We start from the raw sequence: 12289 nt of genomic DNA on the forward strand, positions 1-12289 counted from the left end.
ACTTCGTCCGCGTGGAATTAGGTTTTATAAAAAACTCGTGGGAACTCATTGATTTTCCGGGATAAAAAGTAGCCTATGTCACTCTCCAGGTCTTTATCTATACCCATGCAAAAAAATCACGTCAATCCGTTGCACGAAGTCGCGGGTATCATCAGCTAGTAATTCATAAGTTTTATTGCCAGAACGATTTATTCCAAAAGCAGCAAGGTTGCACGCTTTTCAAATTAATTTCAACTGAACGATTTAATAAACCGATCAATAACATACTTGCTATTCATTTAAAGTGAATTTGCATTCACTCGATTTATTCATTCGATTAAATTCGTTCCCATTTATTTTCCATTTGTTCGAACAAACTTGGATTCGAATATAAAATAATTAGTATTGGAGTGAATATAAAAGTGTTTTTGTTAGGAAGGTAGAGCAATGCAAGGCTCTGATTTGTGTGCCTAGATTGAGAAGGATTTATTAATTCAGGAGCATGTAAGTACTTTTGAGATGCTGCTTTATGAAAAAAAACCGGCCAAATGCGTGCCGGGCCACGCGCAGTATAGAGTTCCGTAGAACTTCTTAACCTGTGAACCTTACTTAGCTATGATAGTTTTCCTTTAAAATTTATTACATATACCTACTACTTGAGCCTATACCGAACTTGAGCTTTAAAACAAGACAATTAAGGTCAATTTTACGTTAAGGCTAAGTTTTCGACGCTCGAATTCTATTATTATCATTGGTGACATGTAAAATCTTAATTTTCTATAAGCCATTAGCTTTTCAAGCACCTGTTCAAAATGTTCCACGGACTCTCAGCCTTCAAAAGGCACTCGATGAAAATGTAATTTCGACGTAAATTGGTAGAATAATTTATTTTGTAAGGACTCCGTAACTAGGGTCTACGAATGTTTTTACGAGGTGATCAGTGGGTTGTAGATAGAGGCGAGAGTAAATCTTTGTCTTCCAACCCAAAATAATGAAGGTTTTTGTTCTATAGAAGAAAGACGCTACTCTGCGGATGTCCATGATATTATACAAGGAACCGGAAGAAAGGAAGGAGTTATATTCCAAGAAAATTCTAGCATTATGTGATTAATGGGAAGGGGTCGCGACCCAAGCAATGACGAATACAATGTAGAGAGACCCTAATATAGTTAACTAGCTCATGCCAGCGACTTCGTCCGCGTGGACCAAACAAATTTCGAACCCCTATTTTACACTCTAATCGGTTGAATTTTCAAAAATCCTTCTTAGCGGATGTCTACGTCATAATAGCTATCTGCATGTCTTGCAGCCCGATCCGTCCAGTAATTTGAGCTGTGCGTTGATAGATCAGTCAGTCAGTCAATCAGTCAATCAGTCAGTCAGTCAGTCACTTTTTCCTTTTATAATATTTAGATGCATGGATTTAATCTTAATATTTGCTGTAACAAGTTCACAATGACAATTTTCCGTATTCAGGAAAAACATAATATTTTGTGCCATTTTCGATATAGCGGGGAAACTACGAGTGCATACTCATGAGCATAATAATGCCATTGAGTATTCATATCTCTGAGGACTGCTCACGTGTAATTTATGAGCGTAAAAGTGGATGAAATGCACTGCAGTGCCATGTTCTGCATGGAGTACCTGTGTATTGCGGTTAGCATCGGCCTGTTCGTCACTCGCTCCATACAAACGTACCTATAACACGAACTACTTGACAATGCACTCGGAGTCGATGACGTCACAATGCGGGTGAACGAGAGATGGAACGAGAGACGTAGTGAGAGTGCGTAGTGAGAGAGCGGAGGAACGCATTTCATCTGTAAGTATAACATTTAAAGTCCTGACTGAATTACTGATCAGCGCACAGCCAAACCCGTGGTCCTAGAGATATGAAATTTGTATAGAGTAGGTGTCCAATAAGAAAGGATTTTTCGAAATTCCACCCCCAAGTGGGTTAAAATAGAGGGTTTGAAATTTATGTACTTAGTCCACGCGTGGACTACACAAATTTCAAACCCCTATTTCACCCCTTTAGGGGTTGAATTTTCAAAAATCCTTTCTTAGCGGATGCCTACGCCATAATAGCTATCTGTATGCCAAACAGCCCGATCCGTCCAGTAGTTTGAGCTGTGCTTTGATAGATCAGTCAGTCATTCAGTCAGTCAGTCGTCCACCTTTTCGTTTTATATATTTCGAAGATTTCGGGGATTTCAAAAATACTTATGCGGGAGTTACGGTTATTGCAAGTTTAAATTGTTCACAAAATACCTAGAAATGTTTTATCGAGGGTGAAATATTTCAAAAGGGTTTTAAGGGATTAATAACAGAAGGTTTGAACAATATCTAACATTTCAAGAGCTATCCATCTTGAAATTTTAGAGCCCCCGAGGATTATAAACTTTTTGATTGACTGATAGTTACCTACTGAAAACACAAAGGTCCCTCGACTGGAATAAAACTTTCTCGTAAGGTTTTTAGGGTTACATACCTCAAAAGGAATCCTCATAATATCACTTCGTTGTCTGTCTGTCTGTCGTGTCTATCAAGAAAAAGGAATGAAAACCTATAGGGTACTTCCCGTTGACCAAGGGCAGGTAGCAATGTCTTATAGCACAAGTAAAGGAAAAAATCTGAAAACAGTGACTTTGTGGTTACATCATTAAAAAAATTCACGAAAAGATATGTTTACTTAATCACTAATAGATAGCGATGTCTGTCATTAGCTTGCACGAGGTCACAAGAGCACGGCGGGTTAGGTGTGGGATACACCATAAAAGGAAAAAAGGAACCCTTATAGGATCACATCGTTGTCTGGCTGTTGTCGTGTCTGTCAAGAAAAGGGGATGAAAACCTATAGGGTACTTCCCGTTGTCATACAATTATGAAATTTGGCAGGTAGCAATGTCTTATAGCACGAGTAAAGGAAAAAATCCGAAAACGGTGAATATGTGGTTACATCATTAAAAAAATATTACTAAATCACACATAGATGGCGATGTCCGTCATTAGCTTGCACGAGGTCACGAGTGCATAGTGGGCTAGGTGTGGGATCAAAAAGTGTTATTTTTTGAACGGTGGTACGGGACCGTTCGCGTATGAGGCCGACTCGCACTTGACCGGTTTTCAGAGATGGACCATTTCACAAGTATGAAAAATCACGTGAAAAACCTTTTCATATGACATAACATTTGCTATCTTATTTGATGAAAAACCACGAAACAAAATCTCACAAAGTTTGAAAATTATTTTTAATCCCGTTTTATTGTTCAAATTTTCCGTGCACACAGTCATCGATCAGAACTAAGATGCCAAAGAGCGCGCGAGCTAGAACACTCGTGTCATTGTGTGATAGAACGGGAAAAACATGAATGTGGCAAACAATCGTTCATGGAAAGCAAATTTTCACAATTACAATCATAAATACGAAAATTCACTTTCCGTGAAAAACCACCAGAATAAGAACTTGTAAAATCCCATTTGTATAAAACAATTTTGAGTTAAGTTTGGGTTAACTTAATCCATCCATATTATGAATGCGAAAGTGTGTCTGACTGTTTGTCTGCCTGCTAGCTTTTCACGGCCCAACAGTTTAACCGATTGTGATGAAATCTGGTACACAGATAGCTTGCATATTGGGGAAGGACATAGGCTACTTTTTATCACGGAAAATCAAAAAGTTCCCACGGGATTTAAAAAAACCTAAATCCACGCGGACGAATTCGTGGGAATCTTCTAGTACTCAATAAACGGTATTTGAATTTGATCTTCTCCTAACGAGGTTACCGCGTTCAGCCATTTGAAGTCATTTCAAGCCGTCTGCCTATCAATCAGTTACCGCTTCATCAAAAGGTAGGCTTGACTTAATAGAACCTTGAATGTCGAGATCTAATGCCGCTTTACTATGCGTACTAAGAGCACCGCCATATACTAGCTAGATGATGACTTCGACTTCCATATCTTTTTTTAATATATATTTGACGACCTCCCTGGCGCAGTGGTGAGCGCTGTGGTCTTAATAGTGGGAGGTCCCGGGTTCTATTCCTGGCAGGGGTTTAGAATTTTATAATTTCTTAATTTCTGGTCTGGTGGGAGACTTCGGCCGTGGCTGGTTACCACCCTACCGGCAATGCCGTGCCGCCAAGCGATTTAGCGTTCCGGTACGATGCTGTGTAGAAACCAAAGGGGCATGGGTGTATTAAAAACTGCCATACCCCTTCCAGGTTAGGCCGCTATCACCTTAGACTGCATCATCACTTACCACCAGGTGAGATTGCAGTCAAGGGCTAACTTGTATCTGAATAAAAAAAATAAAAAAAATATAAGGAAAAGCTGACTATGACTGACTGATTGACTGATCTATCAACGCACGGCTCAAACTAGACGGATTGGGCTAAAAGGCATGCAGATAGCTGTTATGACGTAGACATCCGCTAAGAGAGAATTTTTGAAAATTCAATTCCTAAGGGGGTAAAATAGGGTTTGATGTAGTCCACGTGGACGAAACCGCGGGCTAAGCTAGTGACCAGTTTTTGATAAATGACCAATTTTATGAGCTGGCCATGACAAATATCCATACTAATATTATAAATGCGAAAGTGTGTCTGTAATTTGTCTGCTAGCTTTTCACGGCCCAACAGTTTAACCGATTTTGATGAAATTTGGTACAGCTTACATCCCGGGGAAGGAAGCTACTTTTTATCCCGGAAAATCAAAGAGCTCCCACGGGATTTTTAAAAAGCCTGAATCCACGCGGACGAAGTCGCGGGCATTCTCTAGTATAGGTAATATAAAAAAGTGAGTTTTTAATTTATTTTAACAATTAATCATTAAGACATTAATTTTATTATTATGGAGTATATCCATGATTCAAGAGCAAGACTCAGTGCGATAACAAAAGTGACATTTTTGAATATTAATCACTTCGTACAACATTGCCTGAATCAAGATAAAGACATTCTAGAGAGAGCCAGCGCGTGCCAGACCTTCGTTATTTTATAAAAACTCAAAGTTTATCTGTGCATTGTCCCCAACACAAGTAGGAACGATCAGCGACTATGAAGTTGGATCATAGTAGCTATGGGAGATGACAGGTGATAAAGGTTTATAAAATCTTAGACCATAGTATAAAGTCGAATATTTTTTTATTTTTTTCGGATTTGTACTAGAAATCACGTCACGCATTGCCAGACAATTAGTATAGTGGAAACCCCCTGCTAGAAACCCTTAAAGTTTAATAAATTGGGATACCTATCTGGCAGAGGGAGAAAAACTACACTTTTTTATATATACTTTGACGAAAGTGGGGTATTCCCCATTTTATCCACCTTTGTTACCTGTCATCTCCGAAAGCCACCATGATCCAGACTTCATAGTCAGTGATCGTTCCTACCTGTGGTGGGGACAATACGCAGGGAAAATTTCAGCTTTTATAAAATAACGAATGTCTGGCACGAACTGGCTCTCACTCTATCAAGATAAGACATTCCGTGCTAAGCCTCGTGAAACGGTTCATGTTGTTCAATTTCATTGTGAATTTGAAATTCAAATTAACTTGATTAAGGCTTCAGATATTTTGAGAGACGTTGTCGAAACAAATATGAATTTACAGTAAAATTCAGTCATCTGTAGTAAGTAATTCGATAAATAACAATAGGCACAGGATAAAGCTAAAACCTTAAACCGAACGAATGGACTTCTTGCTATATTTTTTATATGTATAAAACATCACTACCCATAATTCACTACACATAATATAAATGCGAATGTGTGTTTGTTGGTTTATTGGTTTGTTGGTTTGTCCTTCAATCACGTCGCAACGGAGCAATAGATCGACGTGATTTTTCGCATAGCTATAGTTAAAGACCTGCAGAGTGACATAGGCTACTTTTTATATTATATTTTACACACTAGTTTTAGTTTTATTTTCGTTTGTTCTATTAATTTTATTGCCTGAAAAATAATACCTTGAAGGAGTAACCCACCTTGACCTCTGCGGGTCTTATATGAACGTCGCGTCGACCAAAAATTCTAAGAAAGTAAATTAGACTGGAAACGAATTAATCTAAATATATAAAAGGAAAAGGTGACTGACTGACTGACTGACTGACTGATCTATCAACGCACAGCCCAAACTACTGGTCGGATCGGGCTGAAATTTGGCATGCGGATAGCTATTATGACGTAGGCATCCGCTAAGAAAGGATTTTTGAAAATTCAACCCAAAAGGGGGTGAAATAGGGGTTTGAAATTTGTGTAGTCCACGCGGACGAAGTCGCGAGCATATGCTAGTTAAAAAATAAATTGCTATTTGAGATGCCCAATCAGACTTACTTATCTTAAAAATGGATTCAAGTTAAGAGTTCACGTACCGAGATTGTTCCGAAAAAGCTATTGATAGATCCTTGTAGACAAAATTGTAATATGCACTTCCATGGTTAATCGCCATACGTCACGAAACGATGCACGGTTATAAACTAACTCTTTAATGCATACATTTTTTATTTTTTTATTAAAGAATATTAGCCATGTTAAATGACTAATATTCCTCTATCCTCTCCAATTAGGCGTCAGGCTTGTGCTAGGAGTAGGTACGACAATAGTGCAACGGGCGGGGTTTGAACCGTCGACCTTTCGGTTTTCAGTCCACTCCTTTACCGGTTGAGCTATGGAGGGAATTGATAACTTCTTTAAGTGCGTTACGTGATTTTTCACAGGAATTCATAACCAAGATAGGGGCTTCTTTAGAAGACCATTCAGACGACATATTGGGTCATATTTAATGTTAAGCCTCAATAGCTCAACGGGTAAAGGAGTGGACTGAAAACCGAAAGGTCGACGCGACGGTTCAAACCCCGCCCGTTGCACTATTGTCGTACCTAATCCTAGCATAAGCTTGACCCTTAGTTGGAGAGGAAAGGGGAATATTAGTCATTTAACATGGCTAATATTGTTTAAAAAAAATCATTGCATAAAGGTTGAATTTGTTATGTGATGCATGTCGTCGTTTGGGTCAATAGTTCTCGGTGTGCCAATAGATGTAAAAACTAAATGCCAATGATTTTAACGTCCTTTTTTGAAAATCCCAATTACTACTCCTATACCGGTTGAGCTATTGAGGCTCTAGCTTAAAGCAACCATTGATGTTATAGTGCATAGTAGTATGATCACACGGTGTTGTGTGAATCCTAGTCATTGACAGCAAACTCAACTTGTCGGTGGCAATCGGGGAGGGAACGCCCCGTACACCCGCACAGCCCCCGCGCTAACCTGGTGCGGACGAGCGTGGGTGACGTGCAGCGGGTGTGCGGGGCGTTCTTCCGCCTCATACCGCGATTGCCATCTCAACCTGTCACGGAGTATACATATATGATTAGGTATGCCCAGAACGTCGTCCGCGTAGATTTACGTTTTTTACTTGGGTCTTTGATTTTTTGGGAGAAAAGGGAACAATGATTATATAATTTTTTTTTTTTTTTTATTTGGGACAGTAAACAATTGTATATTAAAAGTTAAAACTAGGTACGACTTAAATCTAACAAAATTGATAAATATGTAATCCACTGTTTGGTTTTTGTTACAACAAATCAGGTTCTTTTATTTTTATTCTTAATATATCATTTATTTTATTTAATCTATCTCCTTTCCTATTCAAAATTCCCTCCAAATTACGAGCCGCGTGGAATGGAACGCAACCGAAGAAAAATCCAAGATGGCGAAAAGCACTCGAACGCGAACCCACGCTGCTCCAAAAAAAGGTTTAAGTTTTGGACAAAAATGTGAACAATAAAATCCAAATAAAACAATCCGCTGGCCAGCAAGTGTCGTGAGTGTGTGACTGCAACTACAGAAGAAATGTAAAACCCTAGTGCATCCATAAGTGCAGCGCCGGAGACAAAGTACGTAATCCTGTTGTCTTATTTAATTATCCCTGGTACCTTTCCCAATATTTAACATTTGGTCCTTCGTTCGCGAATGCATCGAATTTTCGGTGTATAAAAAACTGGTAGTTATCCTATGGGGTTGCATATCGTCACACGGGAATATCTTGGGTCAATCGGGGTAAAGTTCACGAAAATACACTGTACAAGCCATGTTTATTACGATATATGTGTATTATATCGAGTGTAGTATATAATAAATCCCTTATTTAAATGGTTGTAGTATATAATACGATATATATCTACATTTAAAATAGCACCGTGTGACGCTCTTGTTAGAACTTAGAATTGTGTAACAAAAGCTAAGCATGCTTTCGTTCGTTTCTACTTTAAAATAGAAACGAAGATGGCGTAGGGGCTATTTATGGTTAAATTTCTATTTGGGAATCGGATTGCGCCATCGCGTGGGGCGAGCGCGGATTCTAGGAATTTAGCTGTTCAAATTGGAATTAAGGGATACTACACACGGGCGTATTAAAAGGTTTGGTTATTTTTTCGGAATAATTTTTCCCTAATAAGTTAAGGGTTATGTTTTGGCTTATTAGGAATTTCTTGGGAAGTAAGGGTCACGGCACACTAGTGCGCGTTTATTAAAAAGTTTGGTTTAGTTGTTGGAAGCATTTTTCTCTAATAAGCTTTGGTCGGAATTTCGCTTATTAGATATTTCTTTGGAAATAAGGGCCGCTCCACACTAGCCAGATTTATTCAAGGTTTTGGAATTATTGTAGGAGCACTTTCCCTAATAGGTTTAGGATCGATTTCACCTATTAGGTATTTCGTTGGAAATAAGGGTTGCTTCACATTAGTGCAGGTGTATTGCAAATTGTAGTTTATGTGTGGGACGCATGTTTCCCTAATAATGGTAGTTTGTGGTTGTCCTTATTAGGTATTTTCTATTTTTGAAAATAAGGGCGGTTCCGCACTGAGCTAATCTTGGAAAATTGTCTTGGGTTTAATAATATTGGAATTAATCATTGGTGCTTTGATTGGTTAATTAGGGTTGCTTTAGTCTTAAAATATTAAGGTAATTAATTATTAAACTTGAACCATGGGTGGAAAAAAGTTAATGACTAAAGTGCGTTATGATATGACCGTTTCTAATTTTGAGACAATACGCTCTCTCTCTCAGGTGGTGTTGGCTTCAAATGAAAATAAGCTTTTATTTAAAGCTAGATGTGCTGATTTGGAAAAACTATTTGAGGATTTTCAGGAATTGCATGTCCAATTGGCAGCGGAATCGGGACCGGAGTTTGATCAGGAAAAACACATGTTAGTGTTCAAAGAAATTAGTAATTCTTACTATACATCTAAGGCGAAATATGCCGAACTTTTTGAGGACTCGGAGCTGCCAAGGGCGACTGCAAGTAAAAGCGATGATTCAACAAATCAATCGTATAAACCGAATCTGTTACTACCTAAGGTGCAAATTCCAAGCTTTAGTGGTAAGATAGAGGAATATGAGTATTTTATGGATTTGTTCTTAGCAATGGTAGGGAATGATAATCAGTTGTCTAGCACACAAAAAATCTATTATTTGTGCGGGGCTCTGAGTGGAGAGGCGAAGAGTTTGGTACAACATTTGTCAATTACCGGGGAAAATTATCCGGTTGTGCTGGATATTTTAAAGTCAAGGTATGGCAACCCAAGGTTGCAGGCCGATAAATTACTTCACACTATGATGTCGGCGTCTCCGGCAACAAAAAATTTAGGTTCTTTAAAATCGTTTTTAAATGTGTTGATGGAGACTAGCAAAGGACTGCAAAAGTTAAAGTTCCCGACGGAAGAATGGTCCTATTTGCTGTTGTATATTAACTTAAACAAATTAGACATTACGCTTAAGCGTCAGTTCGAAGATAAATTTGGGGGAGGCCAGGGGTTACCAACCTTTGAAAATTTAATCACTTTTTTAACCAAGGAGGTTCAAATTCTAGAGACTACTAATTCAAGTTCAAGGGGTACCAGCTCAACAAATTCTACTCAGCAGCATAAAGTGCACGTGGCTTATTCAAGAAACCAAACGCAAAAACAGTCGATTCAGTGTATTCTATGTAACGGGGTTCATTATTTAAATCACTGTGAGAAATTTAATAAGCTGAATGTAGCAGCACGGAAAAACTTTATTATTGAAAAACGGTTGTGTTTTCGGTGTTTTCATCGGCATCATATTAATGAATGTAAGGTCAAATTATCTTGCGGGACCTGTAATTCTCGGAAACATCATTCTTTGCTTCATTTGGATGAGGGGTCTGTAGGGAGCGGCTCTACTGACTCTGGTTCGGTTCCACCGGGTACGGGGGGTTCTAAATTGGGTTCACCGAATGAGGGAAAGTCAGATGCGGTTAATGTTTTGCATTCAGCAGCGATAGGTGCTCGGCGCACGGTTTTATTGTCTACAGCTTTGGTGCATATCTTGGACAAATATGGAAATTATCATGAAGTCCGTGCTTTGTTGGATAGCGGTAGCCAAAGTACCTTTATTTCGGAAAAATGTATATCCCGGTTGGGATTGAGGGTTCAAAAATCGGGTTCTGTGGATGTACGGGGGGTAGGGGGAAGCCTGTTATCCGGGTATAAAGGCTGTGTTACAGTCAGGATTACCCCACGTCACGTTGATAACCCAGTGTTGGTGACAACCGCTTTGGTATTGAATAAGGTAGCGGATGATCTGCCTAGTTGGTCATTACCCAGTCAGTTGATGGATTGCTATCCGGAGCTGCATTTGGCTGATGATCAATTTTTTAAAAGCGCCAAAATTGACATGCTCATTGGGGCGGATCTCCTGGGGGACATTTTTCTGGGTGGAGAGATTATCCGACCTGAGGGGTTGCCATGGGCCATGAATACCATATTTGGTTATATTTTACAGGGGGCATGTCAAGTTAATAGGGAATCTAAATCCTCGGTACAAGTTTATTTTGCTAACACGGATGCTATATTGGAGAAATTTTGGGAGGTGGAGGAGGTGCCTGTCAAGATGAAGAATCCGAAAGAAGAGCCATGTGAAGTTCACTTTGAACAGACCCACCAACGGGATACAACAGGACGATACGCACTGCGGCTACCGTTTCTAGCGGATCATCCTGAGTTGGGGGACTCTCAAAACCAAGCACGTAGACGGTTTCACACTTTGGAGAAGCGGCTCCAGGCGAATCCGGGGTTAAGCAGCAAATACGTGGACTTCATGCGGGAGTACCAGCAGTTGGGGCACATGGTTCCTTTCAGTGGAGATCTTGAAGCATCTCATTATGTAATTCCTCATCATGGGATATTTAAAGCGGGATCGGAGAAAATTCGAGTGGTGTTTGACGCCAGCTGTCCTACATCAACGGGGGTTTCTCTGAACGATTGCCTTCATGCCGGTCCAAAATTACAGCATGACGTTATGCAGGTTATCTGTCGGTTTCGGCTCCACAAAATTGCGTTTTCTACGGACATCAGGATGATGTACCGTATGATTGAGATTCAACGGGAAGATCAAAGGTACCAGTTAATATTTTGGCGGGAATCACCGAAGCTACCTTTGCAATTGTTTGCCTTAACAACGGTTACTTATGGTATGAAATGTAGTCCGTATCTAGCTATAAGGACTCTACGACAGCTCGCGGAGGATGAGTCACGTACGCCTAAAGGCGAGTCTGACCAAGGCGAGATGGATTCTTCCGGATTAGCAGAGGCAGCTCACGTGCTTCAAACATCCGTGTATATGGATGATATTTTAAGTGGAGCTCCTACTTTACCTGAAGCTCAACGGTTAAAGAAGGACATAATTCACCTGCTGTTCTTGGGCGGATTTGAACTGCGCAAATGGATGTCAAACGACGAACACCTCTTGGAGGATATTCCGTCAGATCATCGAGAGAAACCCCACTTATTTGACACGGACGGTCCTGGTTATGTAAAAATCCTAGGAATTCAATGGAATCCGGTTGCGGATACTTTTACTTACCATACTAATCTGGATCCAGACGTGGTTTGGACAAAAAGAGCCATTTTGTCCGTCCTCGCTCGTATGTTTGATCCTATGGGTTGGATAACCCCTGTGATTTTACAAGGGAAACTGTTGTTACAGCAGATTTGGCTGCTGAAATTAACCTGGGATGAATGTCCAACGCCAGAAATTATCAAGGAATGGACTCACATATTTAATCACCTCCCCGCCATGGAAAATCTTAAAATAAATCGGTTTGTGTTGGCTGACGAGGTCGTTCATTGCTCGTTACATGGGTTCTCGGACGCCTCGGAGGCGCCGCAGTTTATATTCGTACTGTGACTACGAGTGGTCAGGTTCGGATCTTTTTAATGATGGCTAAATCGAAGGTCGCTCCTATAAAGAGTAAACTAACCATACCTAAGTTGGAACTATCGGC

At 39.8% G+C, this 12289-nt stretch overlaps 2 protein-coding genes across 2 annotated transcripts in view; one reads left to right on the plus strand and one right to left on the minus strand.

The window, feature by feature from the left end:
- The window catches only part of LOC117992322 (IDLSRF-like peptide), a 107050-nt gene that overhangs the window by 83282 nt on the left and 11479 nt on the right, over positions 1–12289 (minus strand). The gene's annotated exons all lie outside the window — the stretch shown is intronic.
- LOC117992567 (uncharacterized) lies at positions 10759–12192 on the plus strand. Its single transcript, XM_034980292.2, has one exon. The coding sequence runs from the start codon at positions 10759–10761 to the stop codon at positions 12190–12192; it is 1434 nt and encodes a 477-aa protein (XP_034836183.2).

The sequence above is a fragment of the Maniola hyperantus genome, chromosome 21, assembly GCF_902806685.2.
Source record: "Maniola hyperantus chromosome 21, iAphHyp1.2, whole genome shotgun sequence".
Taxonomy (NCBI): Eukaryota; Metazoa; Arthropoda; class Insecta; order Lepidoptera; family Nymphalidae; genus Maniola; species Maniola hyperantus.